Consider the following 27,108-nt stretch of genomic DNA (forward strand, 5'->3'; position numbering starts at 1 on the left):
TCATCCACTTCAACACATGTCGAGTACCAATGTTTATACTACACTACAAAATTAAGTATTAATACTACAACAGCGACATTTTCCTTTTTTTCAGGCAGGATTTCATGTATCATGTAGTCCATTACTGACCTCTCACTTGCCATGTGGCCCTCAACTCCTGATCCTCCTCCCAAGTGTTGGGTTACAAGGGTGAGTCGTCATCCTGGTTCATAACTTGATGAGATGACCTTATGGCATCACTGTGGACTTTTGCCTCCTGTGCTTCCACTGGGATGTGTCTTGTCTCTTGTGTAACTCATCTAGAGAATCAGATGACTGCCTGGTAGCAGTGTATGTGAGTGAAGCTGAAGCAGGAAAGGCCCCAGTAGTGTTTAGTTTTCAGCATGTGATGGCCAGATGTCTGATCTAACCTAGCAAGAGCGTGCTCACAGCTGCACCGCCTAGCTACACTTTGTCCTAACTGCCGAGGTGCCTCTCCCTAAGGCAGACCATACTGACACTAGATATCAGTTTTCAAAATGCATGTGATTTTTCTTTTCCAGTGTAGATTCCACCCACCCAACTGTCCTAATTCTTAAAATGAGAATTTTCTTCCCAACTGGTAGTACAAACCCAATAACCAAAGAACATTAGTACGTGTCATCTGTACTTTACTAAACACTTTGTGTTTAATATATTTTAAATTTTAAAGAAATTACAAGGAACTCCTAAAAAATTTAATACAAAAATATTACAAGTTAGGACAATTAAGCATTGATAGATGACAATTAAGAAGCATGCAGGAAAAGTGGCAGAGGGTTAACATTTCATTGGCGGCTTTGGTACAGCGGAGAAAAGCACCGTAAAACCACTGTCCAGAGTGGCTTTTCCTCCACTGTATTTTTCAAATGAATATAGTGGGGGGAAAAAAACAAAACAGTAGTTTCAATCTAGTCAGCTATGCATTATTATCTGGGTAGGAAATCTAATCAGTGGTAATGTATAAGAACTACGAAATGTAAAATAACCCCTTTACTGACTGCTCAAATTAATTTCAAGCTTGTATGGATTCTAATCCTTAGTAGCCCAACACTTTTTGGAAAAGTATAAAGTGCAGAGTGTCATTAACAATCTATGCTATGCAATAAAAGTGAACCCCTTGAAAACGAAAGGTTGTTAGTTTTAGCAACTGCATCGTGACATGGCTGTGCCTGTTGGTCTCTGTTTGAGGGTGAAAGGCATAGAAGACCTGGAAGACAGGCTCCTTCATCGAGAAGGAAGAATGTACTCAGTGGTTCAAAGTCTCTCAAGTAACTACCACAGACTTGGGCTCCAACCCCGAAGGGTGCCTCATGGCTTTCCTCACAGGTTACTAGGGTTTTAGTGACCGAAGTGACGAGTGGAAGTGCAAATGATCACATGATGACTGGTTTCTGTAAAGGGAGAGTATCAGTGGGGCAAAGAACTCTTGCAGCACAGCACACTGCATGCTAAACTAACAGCTGACTCTGAGGTCTTATGTAAGGTAATGTCCTCTGAACACAGTATCAACCTTTAAACACAACTAAGAAGTCATCTTTATTCCTTAGCCGATTAGACGCTCTATTATTCTTTAATAAAAATAGAAAATAATCCCTTCATTTTAAAAAGTCTTATCTCCTGCAAGAAGTAATAAAATAGCAAAATTTTAATTTCATCTATGGGCTTAAAGTATACATCTTGGATAACAATGTTTATGAAAACAGTGGTTTGGGTTCCGATGGCAGTTATTTTCACTGGTAACAGTAAGGGTTGAACAGGCAGATAGATTGTATGTTTAGGAAGACTAACTTGGAGCAAAACCATTTACAGTGAACACTGGAGGCATAAAAGCAATTAAAGTGTAAACAAGAAACTGTAAACAAGAAATACCATCCCTCTCTCTCCACCTGACCAGTAACTCACCTATACAAATTACACAGATTACCAAAGGTCTTACATATGTACACAGCCAACATAATATCAAAATATATTTTATTCTGGACCTCTTTCAGATCTGATTCAAATTACAGTCATCAAAGCAATACAATGCAAAGGGAAACCGCAACAAACAAAAGCTGTGCCTGGAAGGATTGAAGGTCACGGGGACAAATCATTGTGATGGGAACCAAAATACATTGTGTCATTAACATGGTCCAGGACAGCACAGAACAGCTCTATCGGTGTTCCTCACATAAGAATCATGAAAACTGAACAGGAAGGTTCTTAACATGTACAGAAAACTGTCATGGGCTGGTTTATACTTTTACAACAGTTTTAAAGTTAACTGGATAACTAAAGAAACGATGCAGACATTTTAATCCAGTGCTATAGGTAGGCTCACAGAATTAGACCCAAAGGATTTGTGAAAATCAAAATGAAAACATTATATAGCTACAATGTCCAAGTCAGGAGAGAAGAAAATTACTTCTGTATTTAAGAATCACACAGCTACAAAATGCAGTCTGCCTGTTTTTGTTTGTAATGAGATGGATAAGTACACATCAGACTAGATAACACATGCAAAATATTTGCTTGAACTTATCCAGAAACTTCAAAGAAAACATGAAACAGCTCACTAGAAAGAAAAAAAAAACTCTAGTTATTCACCCTGCTCCAACTGTCAACATAAAGGCAGAAAGAAAGAAAGCTATCCATGCCTCACAACTACTGATAAGACAAACTTCTAACTCAGTGTATTAAAAAAGTGAATACTTCCTCTTTTTACTCTCCTACATTTAACTAGAATCATGTTTTAAAAACTGATATTAAATGTGACACTTCAAAGCTATGACTGGAAGGAGTGAGTCATTCCTTCCTACTCCCCCTCCATCCCTACTGATTGAGAAAAGGAGGGGAACAAAACAATAATCAAACAAATACACACACACACACACACACACAAAAAAAAAAAAAAAAAAAAAAACCACCACCAGGGTCTTTGTAGGTTTGCTGCTATTCCCCAAAATGTTGGCTGTTGCTGCCTTGCCACAATGTTGGTCCACGGAGGCAGGATTTCTGCGAGGACCGTGACAGTAACTCACCACATGCAAGTACCATTCTCAAAGTGAGAGTCCAAGGTCTGTAGAAACGTACTCTATGCTTATGAAAATGAAAACGATCTTAGAAGAGTAGAACAGCACTGCATTTAAGATTAGCTGGTCGTCAATCTAGTAAGATTTGCTGTTTGTGCTTGCATCAGCGTGGTCACTTGTGATTTAAGCAGCAAAACTGCACAGTCCTCTCGGGCCTCTACTCATGACTAGTTTACCTTCCTCTGAACGAGAGTGTTCCACGCAGACAGATAGCTCCTTAAAAATAGTACTCTCTCATTAAGTTTAATTTGACAGAAAGAAGTTTAAGGAAAAAAAGGAGTGCTTTATATGTGAGAATGTACAAATCTTTGGCCTTTCTCTTGACATTTTTACTATGTCAAAAAGCAAAATAAGAAAACCTTCATGTGATTCAATCTAGTGATTACTTTTTGCACCATAATTTGTTTTTTACACCACAAAAGGAGGCACTTTCAGTATCTGTAAAAGATGTTTAATCCTAAAACACACTTACTAGAGAATAATTTATTAAAACAGAATTTGATACAGTCTAAAACCTATTTGGAAACTACCAGTTATCACTTCTAAGAGTCTTTTGGAAGTCAATGGTATTGTAAACTATTACAGGAAATGAGGCGTAGAGCACATCTGAGTACAGAGGGATCTCCTACACAGGGGGAGAACAAAGCATGCTCCTTCACGACACTCAGGAGCGGCAGCTACTCTGTCTTTACTCATTTCTCTACTCAGTGAGTACTCATCAAGCTTTCTTATTTTTCCTTATGATTATGTTTCTCACAGTAGCATCTGTAATTAATACCACAGAAAAACCAGTTGATTCCATTGATCTTGGAGGAGGAATGAGACCTCATGAAAACAAGAGGAAAAGAAAGAATTCCTATGTGGAACTACGTTCTGTGAACGAGGTCCCCTGAAGTCATGTCCCTGCCCAGATCAGAGAGGTGCGTGATCCGAGCAGTGTGGTGAGCGCTGTCTGTCTCCCGGGCAGCATGGTGGCACATCAGCCGGCATTGGTGGACTCAAGAACAGCAGCAAAAATGAACGTGGGCACACTCGGGAAGAACCCCGCCTACTAAGTGGAAACCTTTCAGAGAAGTTTGTACTTAAAGACCCAAGACTTCAGGAGCATAAAGCCCTGCACTGATATCTTTTATATGCCCTACTGTGGCTAGTACGCTTGAGTAAATAGCTAAAGAAATGAGAGAAACAAAACAAAACAGAAAACATGACAATATCTGAAAAATGTAGCTGTCTATTCTGGCAGCTATATTGCAGAAATTCTTGACTATGTTTTAAATCAGCTGGGAAAATGTCGATCATTGTATGCAAATGAATAAACTGTCCATATCAAAATACAAAAGTATTATCAGTAATCACCTCTGACTTTCAGATTTAAATTCAGTGCAATTGACAAATGCATTGCTAAAGGGAAACGCAGCTTCCACACACTCAGAACATTTGTGTCTATTCCTGGGAGCACATTTAAAAATTATTGCACAGATTTTTTTATTTTTATTTTTTTAAACAACAACAGAGGTCAACAGATGTGGACCTCCAGCAATAAAAGCAGAATTTCAAGTGCCAGACACTCAGATACTGAGTTTTCTACAGAAGTCACAGGTGGTATGTTCTCGATCTCTCTACTGTGATCAAACCCTAAGAACAGCTGGCACAAAACCATCATATCATAAGTGACTGCCTCTCTGGATGTAAATTTTAAAAAATATTATTACAGTATCATAGTCCCCACTAAAAATAACTGGGGGTAGGTATAACAATGTGTAGCGAAATTAAGTGTATTTACTCTCTTTACGAAAAGCAAATGCTATTCTACCTTAGTGAAACAAGACTTGCTTCAAACAAGGCCAAACACCAAGCACAAAGTGGCATCACCTGGGTTAAATCTGTTTCTACTTAAACAGAACACAGGTTAAAATTTTAGTAGATTTAGGCCACAAAATAATTAGTGACAGCAGTAGCATTGTAAATTTGCTAAGCTAAATAAACCATTTCTTAATTAAAAATTTAAAGATAACTTTTCTCTTTGAAATTGACACTCCTAGATGTTTATGTTAACCACAACAAACCCTGCTAAGTAGCAATCATGGCCTCCTACTAACATCTCTCTCTGGCATTTACTTAGCTGCATGAGCACAAGAGGGATTTGGTCTGATACCTGTATCTTTAAGAAAACACTTTACAGAAACAGTAAAAGACATGGTACAGTAGTGATGACTGGGGGGAAACAGCAGCTCAAGTCTACATGTATTGGAAAACGTGTAGTCACAGCGCCATAGATGAGGACCAGTTGGGGGGGGGGGGTAATGCAGATGCACTTCTTTCCCCAAATTCTGAATCCCTGCTATTCAAAAACACCTTGAAGCAAGTCTTTTAAAGATTGTTTTTAAACTAAGGTAGCAAACATTCTGCTATGTGATGGCAGTGTTATATGCCGTTATCTTGCTTTCTATAAAGAAAAATAACATGACAGATTTTTAATACTGGGGTCTGGCTACATTACATTATTTAAGCTTCTGTACAGAATGATGGACACTTTGAGAAGCTAATCCTTATCCAGAAACATTTTAATCTCTTAAAAAACAAAGCAAAACAACAGACAGACAAACAAACAATGACCAAAAAAAAAGAAAGCCCCAAACTATTTTGCTCCTTTTCACAATAGTGCACATTTTAACCATAATTTAGTTATGGCTACAAAACATCAGAAGATTCTGTATGTATCTTCTCTATGGTATTAAAAAAAAAAACCATTTTTGTGCCCTTCTAAGTCTTTAATTGGCAGAAATAATGTCCCCCAAAAGAAACTATTATATTTAAGCCACATCACCAAAGGGGGGAAAAAGAAACAAGAAAACAGAGAGGAGGGAAAAATAAAAGCTAGAAAACAAGAAGCATAATCCCCTTCCGTGCACGTGTCTTACAGACGGACATGGCCAGGGCCACGTGCTCTCCCTTCACCCCCAACCCCCTTCTGCAATGTGCACCAACTGAATAAAAGCTCTGGGAGCCATCAAATGTACCAAACGTCTACCTCTTCAAAAGAATTCATTAAAATATTTTTAAGAATTTTCATGTTGTCTAAACGGAGAAAAAAAAATATAAGCAAGAAACTGATTCACTCCCTTACTTCATGCATCCATAATCTAAACCAAAAACAAAAGTTAAAAGCAAGAGCAAACTACTGCTGCAGGTTTCTCTAAGTCCATTTTCTCTGTCCATACAGACTGCTCTCTACTGAAGGGAAGAGAATATGATCCGTGAGTCTGCCGGTTCAAAGGGAGAAGCAAGGCTGCCATTCGCATCCAAAACCTGGTACGCATATGGTCGACTTTCAGAACGCATATTTCTTTCTCTTCTGTTTTTCATATGAAGTCTTCTAAATGCTATCTTAGGGGCACAGCAGATTAGATTCCAGCACTTGGTGAGCAGAATTCACAAGCTGTGGTGAAGCTCTGTCATCTTCAGGTACGGTTTTGTTTACATACACTGCATGTACATATTTCTCTTGGGTGTGGCTGTAGTGGACTGGCCATGGTTCAAGTGGGACTAGAGCAGTTCGTAGGTCAGGGACAGTCATTTTGGCTATGTACACATTCATAGTCGGTCCATGGCTTCCAACTAGTAGCGCTATTTCCGAAGGTCTAGTACACACACCTGTAAGAGATTACAGCAATCAACCAGGTGTCTAGAACGTCAGCATATGTTTCAAGCTCAACCTTCCTATAGGACAATTTGGAATTCATAAAATTAAAGGAGAATCATGGAAGTGGATATGTAACCAAAAGAAGTCAGATGGTCACCTAAACTGATTTTCAGGAATGAGTTTGGTAAAACAGACTATTTCTGAAGTCTCGGACTGGGATGTAGACAAGTTAAGAGACTCTGTTGCTTCAGTAAACAGATGAAGGCTACACTCTTTTCAGCTTCCCTTTATGTGAAAACCAAACTAACTGTTCTTGGGTAAAGAACTGGCCATCTGCTTGCTTGCAAAGCCTACTGACCTGGGTCCAATTCCCCAGTATCCATAAAAAAATCCAGACGGGGCTGGAGAGATGGCTTAGCTGTTAAGGTGTTTGCCTACAAAGTCAAAGGATCCCAGTTCAACTCTCCAGGATCCATGTTAGCCAGATGCACCAGGCGGCGCATGCGTCTGGAGTTCGTATGCAGTGGCTAGAGGCCCTGCTATGCCCATTCTCTCTCTCAAATAAATAAATAAAGTTAAAAAAAAAACCAGATGCACAAAGTTGCACATGCATCTGGACTTTGCAGTAAGGCAAGAGGCCTTAAGACACCCATTTTTCTTAAATAAATAATTTTTAAAAATCTGGCCATCTTCACCCTGAGAGCCTTTTGTATGATAAATCCCTCTATGCAGGAAACCAGCTGTCTCTGGATGTCATTCCTCAAGTCCCAATGCTCTTCCACAGGAAGACAAGGGTAAGCACAGGAATTCAAAGGCCCCATGGCACTCAGAGGGCTCCTGTTTTATTTATATTATTTGAATGCAATGAACATGTACATCACCTCTGGGCAGGAAGATATAACCTCAAATTTTTATTTTGCATAAACACAACTACAGTTGTTAACTAAACCAGGCACGTTCCCATGAACACCCTCCCCAGCACACATCAAACTCACGGAGCCATCCGATGCACTGGCTCCAACTTTGTCTCCGGCTGCATTCCAGCAGACTTCAAAAATTCCACCTGTTCCCCGGTAGCTATGAACTAGAGCACCTGTCTAAAAAATATGAAAAACAGAATGTTAAAAACCAAAGTTATCCAAATAGCATTATAACGCAGTATCTCCAGCAACCAGAGGTGGGTCTTGGTGTCTAGTCTTCAGGAAGCCACATCCCAAAAGGCCAAGGTGGATTTGATGGTCCTTGTAGGAAAAGACCACAGACCACTCTCCCAAGTTCCTTCCACATATGCTCTGTCTGGAGCTTTTGGCTTCTCTGAAACAACTAACAGCTACAGGGAAACATGCCGTGCATGATAAGAACAACCTCCTTTTGTCACTACGGAAGGACGTGTAAGTTTTTCCAAAAGATCCAGAAATATCACAAACAGGAAATGTAACAAATTTACAAAGGCAACAGCAATCTAAGTCTGTTGTTTATGGCACACTTCCCAAGTAGCACTAAGTTAAGAGAGCACACAAGCCACCATCAGTCACAAGAAGCTACACATGTTAAGAGTTGTGCACACTTCGCTCATGAAAAATGTCATGTCTGCTCTAAAACTAAAGCCAGGTCCGAAGTGGAAGTACTGCCTTTTAACTTCAGTGAAGATGGAAATCATCCACTGCCACTGGAGAATTAAACTCAGTCCAAAAGTATTTTGCCATAAAGCCAGTCACTCAATACGGCAGAGGCCTTGCTGTGACAATCACCTACTCTCTGACACACCAGAGGTGAACCTTGCAGCTTTCTAGTGAACTAGAGTCAAGTTAGAAAAGCAGATCTCAGGCCTCTTAAAAACAAAACATAGCCAGATCATGACATCAAAATAAAAGACAGACTGATTGGGAGGGGAAGGGATATGATGGAGAGTGGAGTTTCAAAGGGGAAAATGGGGGGGGGGGAGGGCATTACCATGGGTTATTTTTTTATAAACATGGAAGTTGTTAATTAAAAAAAGTTGGGGGGGGGGAGGGGAACAGCCATGCAGGCTGACTGCAGCTGGCAGGCCACCTTGGTTCTTTCACTGTGTCCCCTTCCTGCAATTTTTTCCTAGTTTGTGATGAATGGACAAGCTGAGTACCACAAGGCTCGAGTATCCTGGGTGAATAAAGACAGAACAGCGACATCAGCAAGTCTACACAGGCCCTGAGGTCAGGGGTGAAATATGCAGCTGCCTGCAGATGCACAGTCTATGAACAATACCAGCTTTCTTGTAAAGGCATACCCCAATCTCTCAGCTCAAATAGGGCTATCATAAACCAAAAAAGCACGGTCACCTGAGCTGCTGCAGCTGCTAGGAAGGAAGAGGCCATAGAGAGGAGACAAGTCACCAGGCCTCAGTAATATTTATGTATTCATGTCCATTGCTGCACTATTAAAACAGCCAAGAAATGGAAGCAGTCTAGATGCCTATCAACTTGATGAATGCATAAAGAAAATGTGGTACATATATACAGTGGACTTTTATGCAGCCTTAAAAGAATGAACTCATGGGCTGTAGAGATGACTTAGCTGTTAAGACACTTTCCAGCAAAACCAAAGGTCCCAGGTTCGATTCCCCAGTACCCACATAAAGCTGGATGCACAAGACTGCACATGTGTCTGGAGTTCATTTGTAGTAACTCTGGCCCTGGCAAGACCATTCTCTCTATCTGCATTTTTTTCTCGCTCTCAAATAAATAAATATAAAATCATGACATTTGTAAAATATGAATAGAACTTTATTATATTGAGCAGAGATATCCAGATTCTGAAAGACAAATGTTTTCTTTTATATACATATTCTAAAGCTAAGTGTTTACATATGCATGGCAAGGGATATATGGATCATGAAAATAGAGGGGATCGTGGGAAGGGATGAAGAGGAACACAGCTGTGACATGAAAGCAGGAGGGGGCAGGGAATGAGGGAGAGAAGTAGAGGAGACGACTCAATGAAAACAAACTATGAAATTGACGTAAAAGAAAAGGAATGCACAGGAAAAAAAATGTTAAGACCTTAAATATAAAACACACACCTCAATCTCACTCATAAGGTAAGGAAAACTCCAAGCTACAGTGAAATATCATTTTTCACTCAGAATGGACCATGAGGAAGAGTACACCCTGCCAGGCCAATGCAAGTGAACAGAGAAGAATTCCATGCTATTATTCAGTATGTAGCCAGAAATAGTTACTAGAGGGAGTAGGCCAGAAAGAGATGTAAGATTCTCAGCATGGGCCTTCATAGATGTTTGGGTTTAATGTTCGGAATTTTTTCAACCACATGAATGTGTAATTAAATGAAAAAATAGCATAAATGATGACTTACATCATAATTATTGTGAAATTCATGATGGTGCCCTCAATAATGTACGATACATGTCCTACACCCAGCAAACTACAGTGGCTGCTTTGATGACACAGTACACAGAGCATAAAAACGAAGACACTGACAAGGAAGTGAGCAACAAGTTGCTCCTCTCCCGTTTGGAAAGCAGGTCTGTTGCACTGTCTCTGAAAAGCTATGTGAACTTGCAGTTACTGATAAATTGTCACATTTGGCCACTCTCATCCTTTGACTCTTTCTTTTGGTTTTTCAATATAGGGTTCCACTCTAGCTCAAGCTGACCTGGGATTCAGTCTGTAGTTTCAGGGTGGCCTCAAATTCACAGTGATCCTATCACCACTGCCTCCCCAAGTGCCGGGGTTGAAGGTGTGCTCACCGTGCCCAGTTTTGGCTCTTTCTTATGTCTCTGATACAAGCCCTTCAAAGACCATGCTTTCGAAAATGATATTTAAAGAGATAATAAAATACAACAGACACTTGAAATCCACTTCTAAATTCTGGTCTGCATATAAAAATATAATTTCAGTTTTAATATGTGTTGAGCTGTAAATTCCTCTAAAATGCACTCTTAAGAGTTTTAAATCTAAGAATTAAACTAATGCTACATGAGAAGCAAATAAAAATTATATAAAATACAAAAAAATATATAGACAAATGCTTCTAATTCAGCATTAAGTGGGGGTTATTTTGGTTGCTCAGGCATACCTGTGTGTTCCAGATGTGCACGCATTTGTCAAATGAACCACTTGCCAGGTACCTGCCATCAGGACTGAAAGCTACGCTGTACACAGGCTCCTGGTGCTTTGTCAGTGTGTGGATGCAGATGCCTCGGTCCACATCCCATAACCGGACAGTAGAATCGAAGGATGCACTGGAAAGTAGAGACAGAATGGTTTCATAAACAATCACTTCCCTCAGCCAGGCTCCCATCCCACATATGAGGTTACTGAAAATCCAGGAATGGACTCTCTGCCTTCTACAGCTCAGTGAATCTTTTACTGACCAATGGTGTTGAAAACTGATGAGATTTTAAAATTCACCTCTATGTGAAAGAAATGATAACATTTTTTAATGCTATACTTCAATTATCTGAACATGTTTGCTGTGGTTTCCTGTTTTTTAAGCCTAGGCTGACTTCAGACTTTTTATGCTATCCAATCTGTCTCTAGAGCTCTTATTACAAGTAGGTGTCAACATGCTGGGCCTGGTTACTGGGTTTTAATCAACATTTGATGACATCAGTCCATTATCTCTAGGTGTAATTAACATCAAAATACTATTAACCTGCATTCAAAGGTTCCAATTACAAATAAATACATTCCCTGTAAGGTATGACCCTATTTAATGAAATTATATTTTTTGTCACATTTGTGGTAAGTTTGTATTTATGGAAGAATGAAAATGAAGAGCAAAACAGATATATTACCTTGCTAACATCAGGTTGGCATTTGGATTATTTGTGCCTGGTCCTGTTGGACTCCATTTGATAGTATAAATTTCTTTGTTATGTGCTTGCAAATCATGGACACAGTTATCTTGCTTCATACTCCATATCTAAACAGAAGGAAGTAGGTAATTTTTCTCATACAATGGATATATTTAAAATATTGTCTTTCTGGTACAAATAAGTCACATGACTAGAACAGTCACAGAAGCCAAGGGAATAATTACAAAGAAATTTACAAAAGCCCACTTTAAGACTTTGAAGGTTAAGTTAACTACAGTTGTTCTAAGATTTCTTTTGATAGCTTTAGTTAGCACACATTTCAATATGCAAGAAATCCCTTGGGCTTGGGGTGTAACTCGGTGGTTCAGCGCTAGTCTAGCATATGCGGGAGGCCCTAGATACAATCCCGAAACATGCACACAGTTCCGTGAATCATGATGTTATAATGTTGAATGCAGTTTTCATACTGTCCCTTAAATTAAGACCTGTAATTAAGACACTGTTCTTATAATTGGTAATCACAAGAAATTTTACAAAATGGACAAGTAAAAATAGCAACTTACAAATAATATGACAATTCATTCAGAATAAATGGGTGCAATGAAAGCTAAACTGTTTAAGTATGGAATAAGGCTTTGCTAAGAAGAAAACATGCCTATAAATGCACTTTAAAAATATTATAATATTTGCAAGAAGAAAGGGAGACAAAAAGAAAGCATGGGCATGCCAGGGTCTCTAGCCACTGAAAATGAATTCCAGATGTGTGCCACTTTGTGCATCTGACTTCACGTGGGTACTGGGGAACTGAACCAGGGTCCTTAGGCTTTGCTGGCAGGTATCTTAATGGCTGAGCCATCTCTCCAGCCCCAAATGCACTTAAAAAATTTTTTTAAAAATTTATTTGCAAGCAGAGAGAGAAAAGAGATAGATGATAGAATGGTAGCACCAGGGCCTCCAGCTACTGCAAACAAACGACAGATATATGTACCACCTTGTGCATCTGGTTCTATGTGGGAACTGAACACCCAGGTCATTAGGCTTTGTAGGAAAGTGTTTTAACCAGCCCTCCCCCCCAATACACTTTTAAAAAGCACATGGTTTTGAGCAGAATCATCAGAATACTAAGAGATCTTTAGCTTTCATTCAATAGAGCTATGCTGAAGAGGGGCTTTTAATCTACACACACACACAAACTCAATCGTCAAAAACTAAGCAAAGGGATAAAAAACTCACACAACTGCACTGAGCTACTTACTAGAAATGGCACAATAGCATCAAGGTGGTTTTGTGGCTTAGGCATTTACAGTCCCATGGAAATGAGCTCAATGTGTTTCTATAAATTATTTCTTTAGTCTTTTCAGTAGTATTTAATAGCCAGCCACTTTCACCCCTTGAAATACTCCACACACTCTGTTTCCTTTTGGAAATTCACGCACCTTGCTCTGTAAATTAGAGCACCTGGAGGTCTATATCCTGCTGCCTGTTCTCAGAAAATGGAACCGTTCAACATCATGTTTTTCACTGCTGTTTTATAGTTCTCTGGGGCCTTTTAACTATTCTCAGGGAATAGAAAGTCTCTGATTCCAGAGCCTAAAGTCTAGTTCCAACCACTCTAGCTTGCAAGTCATTCCATAACACAGCTTCTCTAGACACTGGACTTCTGTTTCTCCAGAATCCATGCACTGTAGGCAAGGAAGATACCAAGACACAGACTGGGTATGGTGGTATAGGCCTGTAAGGTAACACTTGAGAGGCTGGGGCAGGAGAATTTTGAGTTTGAGGCTAGCCTGGACTACATAGAGACCGTGGCTCAAACAGAAAAAAAACTAGACATAGCACAGTGATGCAATGTTTGCCTAGCCTACCCATAGCTCTGAGCTTGATCCTGAGAGGGTCAGGAACAATTTTTCTGTTCAGTGGTGACTACCCTATGACTATCCCATGGGCAAGGGTCAACTCCAGTCACTCACTGGTGCTGCAAACTTTAAGGATGGCATGTCTTCGGGGACAAGTGTTGCTGTAGAGAGCATTTAGAGATTAGCAGTAGGCTGCTTTTTAGCTTAAAATTCCCTTTTCAGTAATCATGGCCTCAAATGTACTAACACAGAAAGTATCAAGGTTTCCTTTCTTTTTACAAAGAAAATACAAATCCACATGGTGATGTCAAAGCTGTGGGCTCACTAGGCCTCCCAAGTTTCTGCTCCATAGCACTTTCCCAGCAAAAGTGTGACACACAAAACAGCAGATTCAAATAGAATTTATGCATCCTTAGTCAATCCATAGATACCACAAAGATGAGAGTGAGCACTCACTGGCCAAACCTTTTCACAGGTGCAAATGAACTGTACCAGCCTATGACTTCCTACTTACCACCTAAGTCTGTGCTCTGATGGTTAATGTTCTGTGTCAACCTAAGTCAGGGGGGCCAGCACTGGGCATAGAGGAAGTGACCCTTTCCAGTTTCACACCTGAACATAGATGCTGGTCTGTCTTCAAACTAGGATTCAGTCATGGTGGTGGCATTTTGTATTCTTAAACTTGGGGCTGGGTCTGGAACATACCACCAGCTTCCCAGGGTATCCAGTTTGCAGGCATCAGAATTAGGGACTACAGTCTCCATAATCTCTTTTATGGATGCGAATCTCCTCCTCTTTTTCCCCCCTCCCAACTGACTGATTCTACATCTATCAAAACCCTGAGTAATGCACATTATAGTCATTCTTTTAACAGAATTTCCTATATTTAAGTATTTTTATATATTTCAGGGTAGGGAAGTCTTCGCACGCACAGAGCAGCCCTACTGTGGACACTGCCCTATGGCCGCCCACTCACTGAATTACCTTCAGAGTCATGTCGTCAGAACAGGAGGCCAGGAGGTTGCCGGTTGGGTCCCACTTGATGGCATTTACTTCATTCTAAAAAATAACAGCAGACATTCATGCTTTATTTTTTTTTGTGGATGAGACTGTTATTTGATATTAAACACACACACTTTAAAATATTCTGATAGGCTGAGGAGACAGCTGAGAGGGAATCATGTTCGCTATCTGAGCATGATGACCTGAGTGTGAATTCCCAGGTCCTGTATAAAATGCTGGGCATGGGGGTGAATGCCAGTAATCCCAGCACTGGGATGACAGAGACATGCACTATCTGAGACTTGCTGGCTAGCTAGGGTGGCTGAAAATGTGAGCTCTGGCTCAGCAAGAGACCAATCCTGTCTCAAAGTATAAATGGAGAGAGATAGAAGAGGATACCCAATGTCAACTTCTGGCTTCACACACACACACATGCACCAACAAAACTATTCTGAAACATTGCTTGGCCATGTAATCACTTTACATGAGGGAAAAGGTTTCTTACTGTATGTCCCTGGAATGTTTTAATAGGCCTGTCTTGTCCTAATTTGCAGACATGGATGCACATATCTGTACTGCAAGAAGCGAAGGTGTTGTTGCTCTGCCAGTCGACATCCAGGGCTGGTGCTAGAAAGGAACAGAGAGGTTTACATTGCTCAATATGTGCTTGAACCACGAGTTGTGAAATCTAAAGCATGTCTGGACATTGTGTTAAGCAGCAATTATATGTTTTCTATGTCTTAAGAAAAACTTTACCACCCTGAGATGACAGAGTTAATTCCAGGTCAGCCTGGACCAGAGTGAGACCCTACTTCAAAAAACCAAAAAAAAAAAAAAAAAAAAGAAAAACTTTAAATTTCAGCTATCTGTATATGAGATACAGTATTCTGAACTTACAAGCATGGACTCTTGGCTTGTTTTTTATACAATAATAAAGTCAAACCTGGCAATAACAGCTCTTTTTGTCTCTGATATCCCCTGAGGAGTTCTAGATAGATAAGAAACCTTGGTTATAGCACTGCTATTGTTTGAGACCCAGGTAGGGCCATCTAGAGAATGGAGCAGCATCCCCCTTTCTAAGTATGCACAGAAGGTAGTCAGCAAACAAGATGCTATGTGGAGGTGGAGCACTGTCCTCAGGAGTCAGGTGCAGGTCAGCATGGTGTACAATCTGCACACATTTTCTCCTAAGTAATTCTTGTCAAATACCACACAAAAATCAAATGCTTCTTGAAATCATAGAATTTTAAATCTCAAAGTCCCAAAAGGTGGTATTTAATACTCAGTCTGACTTTAGTTTTACTCTGATTAAACATTCAGCTTCCCTCACTGGAAGGTGCTAAGGCTCTCAGTCACTGGCAACACAGATTAGGACGACAAGGACACCAAGCAACTAGGCTAAGCAATGCTTAAAACACAGTAGGCTAAGAGTGGTCTCTACAATCCAGTCAGCTGTAGAAGGACATCGAAAGAAGGGACTTTCCCCCACAAAATAGCTTAGGAAATTTAAGCACAGCAGGTTATACTGTTTAAGACAGCGGAGGTGACAACAGACTTTCTTTTTTTGGGGGGGGGGGCCTGCAAAACTTTAAGCAGTTACATGAACAAACATAGGAAGCCTTATCAACCCTGTGGAGAAAGTTAAAATCTCTTCTTCACTAGTTTCTCACAGAAGTTTCCTTAACAAATCACTCCACTCTACCGCTAAGCTCAGGGTGTGACTTCTGAGAGGATGTAACCTCAACCAACCAGCACAGGAAATTGTGTTGCCTTGGGCAACAGCAGGTAACCTTAGCAGTGTCCAGTACATTCAATGGTGGGGCAGTCTTGCTCCCCTGGGTCTGCCCTCAGAAAAACCACACTCCTTAACAAGACCCTAACACTCACTCACTTGCAAACTATAATTCTCAGGTTCCTGTGGGAAATCGGTTTCCACAGCGGTTCATGCCACTCACAGATAGAGTCAGAGGCCCAAGGTCAGGAGAAAAGAAAGAACATCCAATATTGCTCTAGTCTTATTGAGGCTGGGTTTCTGGAACCAACCAGGCCTCTGACAGGCAGCTTCTCCTCTAAGTTCAAGTTGCTGTTGGACCATGGATGCCTGAATGTTTTCTGCAGGTAGTAACCTCTGGGTGACCTCACATAGTCCTCTGATTTTTTCATCTGATCAACACCTCAACAATTTCCTTGAGTCAAATTCCCTTTCTTAGATTATCTCCTGTATGTAGACTGCTGAAGCTTGATTCAAAGACAACTTTAACATTAAATGTAATTTAAAAAAATGATTTTTATTTATTTGAGAAAAAGACACGGGGGTGGGGGTGGGCACACCAGGACATCCAGCCACTGCAAATGAACTCCAGACACATGTACCACCTTGTGCACCTGGCTTTTGTGGGTCTTGGGAAATTGAACCTGGATCCTTTGGCTTTACAGACAAGTGCCCTAACCACTAAGCAATCTCTCTAGCCCTTAAGTCATTTTAAAAATAATCCTGTTTCTTTAATAAAAATTTGCTCTAGTGCTAACAAGTAGAAAATGGAAAGGGGATGTTGAAATTGCTCATTCATTTAGAGAATTTTAAATACAGTTTTTAAAATGATTGTAAGAACAACAACTCTGACCCAATCCATCGGAGTTCAGAAGCCTGCAACCTGTGACAAAAGGCTGGAAAAAGTAGCATAAAAAGAAACCCATGATTGGGTCCAGAAAACTGGCAGCAAACTTGTGGTGGTGGTTTGATTCAGGTGTCCTACAAAAACTTATGTGTTCTGAATGCTAGGTCCCAGATGGTGGCAATTTTGGAATTGGCACCTCCTGGAGGAGGTATATTGTTGGGGGCAGGATTATGGGTGTTACAGCCAGCTCCCTCTTTTTGGCTCACTCTCCTCCTGCTGTTGTCCACCTGAAGTTGACCAGGAGGTGACGTCCACCCTCTGCTCATGCCATAGTTTTCCCCTGCAACAATGCAGCTTCCCTTTTTGTCTTTAGGCCAAAATAAACCCTTTCCTCCTATATTTGCTCTTGGTCGGATGTTTTTGTTTTGCCAGCAATGCAAAGCTCACTGCAACAAAACTTATAACCAAGAACTGACTACACAAAATACTGAGCTGATTGACTCATGTGCGCACAGCATGCCTGGGTCTTAAATCATATGACAAAGAGCTGAGGTAACCTCAGGATGCGCTTCATTACTGTGTGTGGTACAAGTTCTTTAGGAACATATCTCTAACCCAAAATGCACTAATTTATAAGAAGTGTTTATTATATCTCATTTTACATGTGTAAAAAAATTCAAGAAACAACTAATTTTCCTAGGGTTATTCAACTTTTTAAAATTTCTAGAGCTAGAATTAAACTCTCCCCCATTCTCGTTTTTATTAACTCACACATACTCCATAACTTTTGCAAATGTACTCAATGGCGATTTTTTAGCAGCTGTAAAGAGATGTTATCTATACATTTAAAGTGTAGGACTATCAAATTACTTGTAAAATTGGTGGTCAAATTTATAGACCATCCTAACCATGTTCTAAATGCACAATCTGGTACCATTAGTTGTATTCGTTGCTACATATCCAACACCATTATTTCCAAAACTTGTAGACCATTCCAAATCATCACTAAGCAGCACCCTCTCCTTTTTCCCCAAACTATCTACATGTTTCTTGTCCCAGTGACTTTGTGGAGCACGCATGCGTAGACCCACACTGTCCTTCACTCGTGCTGAGCTGCCCGAGCACGTGCCGCCATGCACGAGTGAGGACCGCCGCATTCCCGAGCAGAACAACAGTCAGAAGCTGAGAGAGCAAAGTGCCAGCTCACCTACAAAGGCAAACCCATCAGATTAGTCCCTGAATTCTATAAAAAGCATGAGTTGATATTATTTCAAGCCCTTGAAGTAACTGCCAACTAAAACTGCTATGCCAAGTAGTTAACCTTTGAAAACTGAGAAATAGGAACATTTCAAGACAGTACAAATTAAGGCAATTCATGATAACCAAGTTAGCACTGTGGAAAATATTTAAAGTAATACTGTAAACAAAGGAAAAGGAAAGACAGTCCCATTCACAGCCACAGAGGGAAGAATACATTTCATGGGAGAAAAAGATGAATAAAGGAGAGATTGGGGGGGGGGGGGTGGTACCACAAACATCACGTCCAAAAGAGTATTCCAGCAAAACCCTAATACGAGCCTGGAAAGAAAAGAACACACAGTACTCTAACCAACTAAGCCCCAGCCAAACCGCCCCACAGCAGCTTCAGTGCAAGTGCCGATACTCACATTTAGGACTCAGAGCAGCTGAATGAAGAAAGAACAACACAGAAGCACATCTGCCCACAAGCCAAGGATTCGAGAGAACATCCACTTCCCAGTAAATGGAAGCAGGGAGCAAGCTAGCACAACTATTCTGTTATCTGAGAAAGCAGACTAAAGGCTACAAGCAGTCAGAAGAGTAAAGAAGGCCTCGATATATTAATAAAGCAAACAATTCACCAAGAAGCTCTAAGAAGGGCTGGGTGAGTAGGTAAAGTGCTTGCCACATAACCATGGGGACCTGGGTTCAGATCTCTGGAGTTCATTAGCCAGCCAGTCTAGTCAAGCTAGTGAGCTACAGGTTCAGTGAAGAGACCTTGCATCACAAAATAAGGTGCAAAATGATTGAGGAGGACACCAAAATAGACCTCTGGCCTCCACATGCACCCGAACACATGTGCCTTGTACATGTGCATTGAGCACATGCATGTGTGCGTACACACACACAATAACAAATAGTGAGGCAAAGAATGCTGGGGTTCTCCACCCCATGAAGCCAACACTAAGAGGCATACAAGGTCAGATAGAACAGATAAAAGCAGTAGTAATGACTTCAATATCTCTCCCTATGATAGGCCTTTCACACTAAAAATCAACACAGAAACTTTAGAGCTAAATAAACTATGCCAGAAATAACCACAAATAAAGTGACTTATCAGATATCTACAATCATTTCATCTCAAGTAAGGAATATACACCCTTGTCAGCAGCAAATGGCAGACTCTCCAAAACTGACCACATTATGAAAAACAATCAAGGGCTGGAGATATGGCTTAGCGATTAAGCGCTTGCCTGTGAAGCCTAAGGACCCCGGTTTGAGGCTCAATTTCCCAGGACCCACATTAGCTAGATACAGAAGGGGGCGCACGCGTCTGGAGTTCGTTTGCAGTGGCTGGAGGCCCTGGTGTGCCCATTTCTCTCTCTCTCTCTCTCTCTCTCTGCCTCTTTCTCTGCCACTCTCAAATAAATAAATAAAATAAACAACAAAAAAAGTTTTAAAAAACAATCAAGCTGGGCATAGTGGGGCACACCTTTAATCCTAGAACTCAGGTGGCAAAGGTAGGAGGATCACCATGAGTTTGAGGCCACCCTGAGGCTACATAGTGAATTCCAGGTCAGCCTGTTCTGGAGCGAAACCTTACCTCAAAAAACCAAAAAATTAAAAATAAATAAATAAATCATAACAAAAATATTTCCTTGTATTTTAAATCTAGGGAAACTACAGAAGTCACCCAAATATTGGATACTGAATATACATTCTTGAATCAGCAATGGGTCACTGTAAGAAACAAATTAACATTATAGCACAACTTATAAGAACCGTTAGGACACAGTTAAGGCAGTTAGTTCTAAGAGAAAAGTTTATGGTAGTAAGCATTTACATTTCAAAAACAAAAAATTGGGGCTGGAGAGATAGCTTAGTGGTTAAGGCTCTTGCCTGAGAAGCCTAAGGGCTCATGATGTTCGAATCTCCAGGTCCCACATATCCAGACGCAGTGAGGCAAGTGTGCAATGATGCACATGCACACAAGGAGGTGCAGGCATCTGGAGTTTTGGTGCAGTGGCTAAAGGCCCTGGGGTGCCCCTTCTCTCTCTCAAATAAAAAATAAATGGAGACACGTCAAACAAAAACCCTGACATTCCTCAAAGTTCTAGCAAAAAAACAAATTTGATAGAAAGTGGCAATGAACAACGGGGCAGAGATTAAAAGAATACATAAACTCATAGAGTTGGTTCTTTGAAAAACTTTAATGAGCCCCTAACCAAACTACCAATAGCAAACATCTAAATTAACAAAGTTTAGTCATGAAAACAGAGATGTAAAGGCAAAGAAAGAAAAGAAACAGATTCCAAAAAAATTCAAATAAGCAGGAATATTTAGTATTATATTCTAAAAACTTAGGAAATCTCCAAGAAACAAATACATTCCTAAACACATACAACTGATCAAAATTAAATCAGTAAGACATAAACAAATTTTAAAAAATTGAAGCAATAAGAAAGAATCTCCCCAGAGAAAAGCCGAGATCATATGGCTCCATCCCCAAACTGTGCCAGACTCTGCAGGAGGAGCGCACATCACAATGTCACGGGACAGAAAGGGAAGGCGCGAGCAGAATCTCTCTAGGAAGCCTGACACTGGCACTCCCTGACACCCAAATCCAAGAAGGACAAAGCAACACCAAAAAGTAGACACTTTCCTTGGTGACCATAGATGCAAAACTTCAAGAGAATACTTGGAAACAGAATTCCAGAACATATTAAAATCACCCATCATGACCAATTGTTGTATTTAAGGTAAATAAGGTTATTTCAACAAATGTAATTAAGCATACAAATAGATTTAAGAACAGAAATCACATGATCATCTGAAAAGATACAGAAAGGGCATTTGACAAAGTTCAACATCCATTAATGAGAAAGCCTTGAAGAAACTAGGACTAAACTACAAGGGACATACGCTGTCGTAATGAAGTCTGTGTGTGACAAACCTGTACCCAACATTAGACTAAGTGAGGGGACACGAGTGTTTCGCCTGCAACTAGCACAAGACAAAGAGCCCTTCTCACATTCAATACCGCTCCAAGTCTTCAATAAAGCAGGAAGGCAAAAATAATAAAAAAAAATTCAAGGAATACAGATAGGAAAAAAAAGTCACATTGTCTTTTGTTTGTAGGGAAGATGACCTAATATTTAAACCCCATAAAAACTACCAGAAAAGTCTTAATATATAAATACTTTGAGAGCAAGATAGGAGGATACAAAGCAACATAAAAAATAGCTTTTCTATATTCTTTTAACAATCTCTGAACTTCCAATATCTTTCTTTCTGTTCAACAGCACCACTCGAATTACACTGAAAATGCTTTAAGGTACACTCTGCAGAAAAACAGATGATTCCCTCCCTGGCAGTCAACCATTTGTAGGCCACAAAATGTCAGCTCCTAACAGACTGACTGGTATTTGGTATTTCAAAGTTTTGAATGAATTGTTATGATGCTAAAACTGTAATGAAGAAAACAGAAGTATGCTTTAACTGCTGTAGACACAAAAGAGGCTTACCTGAATGAAAAGGAAACTGCTGCTTGGCTTCTCCAGTATGTGCGTCCCAAATAATTGTGGTCTAAGATGAGGGGAAAAGAGAGACAAAGAAATTGCTATGACGTTAACCAAGAAAGCACAAATTTGATGTCAGATCGTATTAAGGCAGAATGAAATGCCAAAGTAGATTTAATTTTAAACGTTTGTTTTTATCTCAAATAGTACAAGGCTATCTATCTTCCACTTGGAAAGAAATTATCATTAAGCAGTTTAACATTTCCTTAGTGGGTTTTCGCCAATCTACTCCAATCTACTACTGGATACCAACAAAGTGCCTGGCATTGTATTAGTGTTGAGTAAAGTCCAACCCAAGAGTGGACTTAATACGTGTGTGTGTGTACGTACATATGTTCCTGAGTACAGTCCCACATATAGCACAGTGGAACAGTCTCTCAAGATCTCATTCTGCTACTGTTCACTGAGAGTTTCTAGTACATTCTCCTGTCTGTCTACCATCTTGTCTTCCGGGTATTAGGATTACAGACGTCAGCCACATCCTCTGGCTTTTTAAATAGGCTCTGAGAATAGAACTGTAGTACTCAGGCCTGAGGGGCAAGTGCTTTTTATCCACTAAGCCAACTTCCCCAGTTTCCAGCTCTTGAATTTTAAGGTAGTAAATTGCATTGAACCAAAAATTATTTGTAGCAGTGGCATTAACAGGACTTTTCTCTCCCTCCCCAAATTCTGTCATCAGCTTTTTCCTTTTGCTGTTTTTACTGTTCCTTGAATAGGGTGAGTGTTAGGCTTTTATGCACTCTGACACCACACACTGCCTGTTCTTTCCTGGATGAAAATAATTTTCATTAAAAAGACCAGGCACTATGGCACGTCTTTTCAGTTGTATGCAGCAAAACGAGGAATGCCATGCTGACAGAAGAGAAGAGGATGGAGAAGATGCCACTATTCCCTGTCATGAATTCAGGCCTGACTTTCCCAAACATGCAGGCTCTGTTTGATGGTGGCATCAGGAAAGAAAAAGAGGTACTTTCAAATGCAGTTGTGAAGAGCTCAGTGTTAGCTTACCTTGTCTACTCCAGCACTTAAGATGAAATTTCCTTTCTTATTCCATTTTAATGCAAATATAGGGCCTTTATGCTGTCCTAAAGTGCTAGCAAGATTACCTACAATTTCGAAAAACAAAAATGTTAAGAACACTTCAAACTTGTAACTTAGAGCAACAACTAAGTTAGGAAAATATCTCACCATCCTTAGTCCATATTCTGGCAAATCCATCATATGACCCAGTTGCTAGAAGTGTGCCTTCACTCTGTGGAAGAAATGTTTGTCATTATACAACCCAGAAAGGCCATTTGATTATTTTTTGTAAATGCTACTTATTATTTAACAGAGAATAGGCACAGCAGAACCTCCAGCCATTGCAATTAAACTCTAGACACATGTGCCACCTTGTGCATTTGGCTTATATGGGTACTAGGGAAATCAAACCTGGGTCCTTAGGCTTCACAGACAAGTGCCTTAAGTGCTAAGTTAGCTCCCTAGCTCCCATTTAATTATTTTAAAGCTTCCAGGCCCAGAAAACCTATTCTCAGCTTGAAGGCAGGGTGTTGGTGTAGGAAGGAAATGATACCTTGACAATGATTTTACAGAACAAAGAAGCAACATCTTCCAAAATACTTAAGTAATTCGAGTACTAGGACTATGAAGCCCAAAGCCGACCTAACATCCAGCCAGATGCATCGTGACTACAAGGCTAACAACACATATTCATTCATGGGCCACTTAGTCAAGGAAAGTGTACTCACATTCCAGTCTAGAGATGTTACATCCTTGTTGCTGGGAACATCCTGCCCACCTTCCCGAATGCAGTGTCTGAGCACTAGCTGCGTGGAGCCGCTAGTGCTATTCTCACTAAGATTCCATATTCTTGCTGTGGAGTCTCCAGACCTACAATTAGGTGATATATTTGAAATCCGCATACTTTCTCAAACAACCCAGAATCAAACTATATACTAGATCTTGTTAATGACAAAGCAATAAAAAAGAAACTTCCAGGGCTTAACACCTCTAGTATGTTTCCAATTCTCCCCATCCCAAGTAATTCTAAAATTAGTACATGAAGGAATAAAATTTATTAAGGGGAAATAACCATAGGAAAACAACAACAATGCCTGAAAAGTGAAATCTATTTACAAAATGAGTGTAAGAGTGTGGTAAACTATTTTAAAAATTCACACCAGGGTTTGAGGAAGTACACCTGTGATCTAGCACCCAGGAAGCCGAGGCAGAAAGGTCAATAGTTGGAGGCAAAACTAGGCCAAACACTAAATCTGCTTTGTTTTTTTTTAAAAGACATTTTAGAATCACTTCTGAGAAACATACCCTGATGCCAGTAGATCACTAACAGGGTTCCAGGCACAGATGAAGACTTCAGACTCATGGCCCCGTAACACAACCGCCTTATTAGGAGGGATTTCAACATCCCCATCCACTTCCATCATGTCAGTGTGGTTATCTACACCATGAAAAACAATAGTCTTTGTCACACGGAAAACAAATTTCTAACAAGTATGATTATACAGTATTAGCTTTTAAAATGCTAGGCCTAAATATGGCTGGAATGATAAAATGGTTTGAAATATATATATATGCATATACATATATATCAAGTATATCTATATATATATATATATATATATATAAATCAAATATATATATATCATCTCAAAATATATTTCAAATACTATTCTAAGTTTCTGCCAGTAGGGGATGCTGATATCATTCTTATAACATTGAGTTGCCTTTATACCTCAATATTCAAGCTTTACTATATGTTAATAGCTAGTATTACAAATTTTACTTAGAAATAAAATGCAGATGGAAAAATTGTTTCAGAGTAAGAAATCAGTTCAGAAATAGTTTAAACAGAAAATAAAGTAAATCTAGCTTTTCTGAGCCCTAGGAATAATATTTAAAGGCGACACAAGCTGGGAGATGAGCTGGTACAACTGACACATGTGACATCATCTTGGCTCAGAAGACAGGGCACTTCAGGAAAGCAAGGTATTTCCACTGAGAATGAGTCTTTAAAAAGCCCATCAAGGGACAGGAAAGGTGGCTCAGTGGATAAAGCACTCGCTGTGCAAACATGAGGGCCCAAGTTCAGAGCCTCAGAACCCATGCAAATGTTTGGTGCGGTAGAGAATGCCTACAATCCAGTGCTGGGAAGCAGAGCCAAGGGAATCCTTCGGGCTTGCTGGCTAGTTTAGCCAAATAGGTAAGCTCTAGGTTCTGTGAAAAACCTTGCCTCAATCAATGAGGCGCAGCGTGGTAGAAGGAAGCACCCCAAGTTGACCCCTGGACTTGCACTCACACATGCCCAAAGACACACATCACATAGACAAACATATGTAATTTAAAAAATCTTGACTCACTTGCTATGGTGTGTGCTCCATTCTCCTCCCCATTGGCTGTGTTCTCTCCATTTTTTGCAGACCCTTGCTGGTTTGTGGCGGCGGCGGCGGCGGCAGCGGCAGCGGCATGCTGCTGTGCGAGCTTGTCTCTGTAGGCTTGCTGTCTGGTTTGTACTACATCAGGCATGACGGCATCTATCAGGGACAGAGACTCTATGGGTCGACCATCAAACAAGGTGCCATCCTAGATTTGGAAAAGCAGGAGAGAAAAAGTGAAAATATTCATGCTGAGAAAAACTATGATTCATTTTTTGAACTCAGAAAGATGAGGAGGAGGGAAGGAGGACAACTCTCCAAGGTTAAGAAGTCACTGCCTCACTAGTTGATAGCAGCGTTGCAAATACGCATGGAAGAGAAGGAGGTGCTGATAAAAACTGAAATATGCACTAAAAGGTGCATCCAGGTGATAAAAAAGGTTTATTGGTATCCAACCTAATGTCTAACACAGAACAGATCACACACCAATGAAGACAGGTACCAACCACATCACACATTTAGCCTTCTACTCCAGAGTTCCAATTCCTCAACTGCACTTACACTAAGCATGCACACTTCTCTCTAAACGCTAAAGGAAGACAGTTATGAAGAATTTACACCATGCTATGAATGACCTCACGTACACGTGTGCGGCCTCAGTGAAGGGCATTTGCAGATTCTGTGGGGAGCATGGAACCATTCCCTGAGTGTGACTGCACTAGTTTGAAAAGCTAACTTTTTTAACATATAAAAGCCTGTGAAGTTCAAGTTTGTGATGAGAGTCCAGGCTCTATGCTATAAAGTCACATCACTTTGCCCAGGCTGAATTGCAAGTACTAGTTTGAAGGCACCTTACACATCTAGTTAGCTGCTGCTGTGATCTCAATGCAATACTATTTACAGGATGATCCAAGGACTGCTAGCAACTATCACCTGGTTGGTGGCTGACAAGAAAAGTTAGTTAGCCCAGAGCTGCTGGTAAGCTCAGTAGTGGAGTGCTCCCTCGCACACACGAGGCCCTGTTCTATATCCCCAGCACACCAAAGAGATCTCAGCTCACAGAATCAGAACGTGAGGGAGGGGCCCATGTGCAGCAGGCTTACTGGTAAGTTTTAGGTCCACTCATGTTTGAGGAGAACCACCTTAACACAAGCTATTGCTCTTTAATCTCTAAAGCTCTAGTTACTGCCATGAAGAAGCTTAATGTTAATAAGAAAAATTTTTCAGTGAGCACACAGTGACAGGCCAGGACAGAAGCAGGAAACAATGCAAATCAGTGGGTAGAGAACATGCCTGTGAGAAGCTGGGTTGCCACATGAGCCAATGATGCTCGCATGATGGTGCTGAGTTACAAAACACCACGCAATGCTCTGAAGTTAGGAAGGTAGTAGAAGAGCTGAGAAAAGGGTGAAAGCCACTTAATTCAGATGTAGCTGAAACAGACTAGCACCAGCACAAACACTGTGAAACAGATTAAATATAGGCCAAAAATCACAACATGAGACTGCATCTAAGAGCAGTATGAAAACCTGCCTATCATTATTTGTGATCATATTTGGGAAAAAAAAGCTAATTTGGTGGCTTTTCAATCAATGACAAAACTAAAAAATTTTAGTATATTAACTATAGCAATAAATATTGACATAGGAATTATACATATTTCAGGTAAAAATTCTTGAAAAAAGATGAGAACTTTATCTCTCAAACAAAATAAATCTAGCTCCCCAGTCCTGGCCATATGCCAAGATTCCCAGATCGATCAAGAGGTTGCAAAATTCCCCTGAACCAATCAGAAAATATATTGATTAAGGTTTTACAGGCCAACTCTTCCTATGAGCAATGTCCAGCCATAGATGGGTCGTGAGTGTCCGC

General features: G+C 40.3%; 1 protein-coding gene across 6 annotated transcripts in view; it reads right to left on the bottom strand.

The window, feature by feature from the left end:
• Positions 1 to 1,975: 1,975 nt before the first annotated feature.
• Positions 1,976 to 27,108, bottom strand: part of Tbl1xr1 (TBL1X receptor 1) — a 141,578-nt gene continuing 116,445 nt past the window's right edge. For all 6 annotated transcript variants that reach the window (XM_045161335.1, XM_004652330.2, XM_045161332.1 and 3 more), the window contains 12 exons: positions 25,222 to 25,444; positions 24,170 to 24,302; positions 23,593 to 23,734; positions 23,033 to 23,096; positions 22,853 to 22,950; positions 21,791 to 21,851; positions 14,915 to 15,036; positions 14,392 to 14,466; positions 11,531 to 11,658; positions 10,810 to 10,975; positions 7,731 to 7,832; positions 1,976 to 6,746 (listed from right to left, as the gene is read on the bottom strand). In XM_045161335.1, the coding sequence (XP_045017270.1) occupies positions 6,720 to 6,746; positions 7,731 to 7,832; positions 10,810 to 10,975; positions 11,531 to 11,658; positions 14,392 to 14,466; positions 14,915 to 15,036; positions 21,791 to 21,851; positions 22,853 to 22,950; positions 23,033 to 23,096; positions 23,593 to 23,734; positions 24,170 to 24,302; positions 25,222 to 25,387 (1,284 nt within the window). In that variant the 5' untranslated portion in view covers positions 25,388 to 25,444 and the 3' untranslated portion in view covers positions 1,976 to 6,719. The remainder of the gene's footprint in view (positions 6,747 to 7,730; positions 7,833 to 10,809; positions 10,976 to 11,530; positions 11,659 to 14,391; positions 14,467 to 14,914; positions 15,037 to 21,790; positions 21,852 to 22,852; positions 22,951 to 23,032; positions 23,097 to 23,592; positions 23,735 to 24,169; positions 24,303 to 25,221; positions 25,445 to 27,108) is intronic.

Source organism: Jaculus jaculus, chromosome 11, assembly GCF_020740685.1.
Source record: "Jaculus jaculus isolate mJacJac1 chromosome 11, mJacJac1.mat.Y.cur, whole genome shotgun sequence".
Taxonomy (NCBI): Eukaryota; Metazoa; Chordata; class Mammalia; order Rodentia; family Dipodidae; genus Jaculus; species Jaculus jaculus.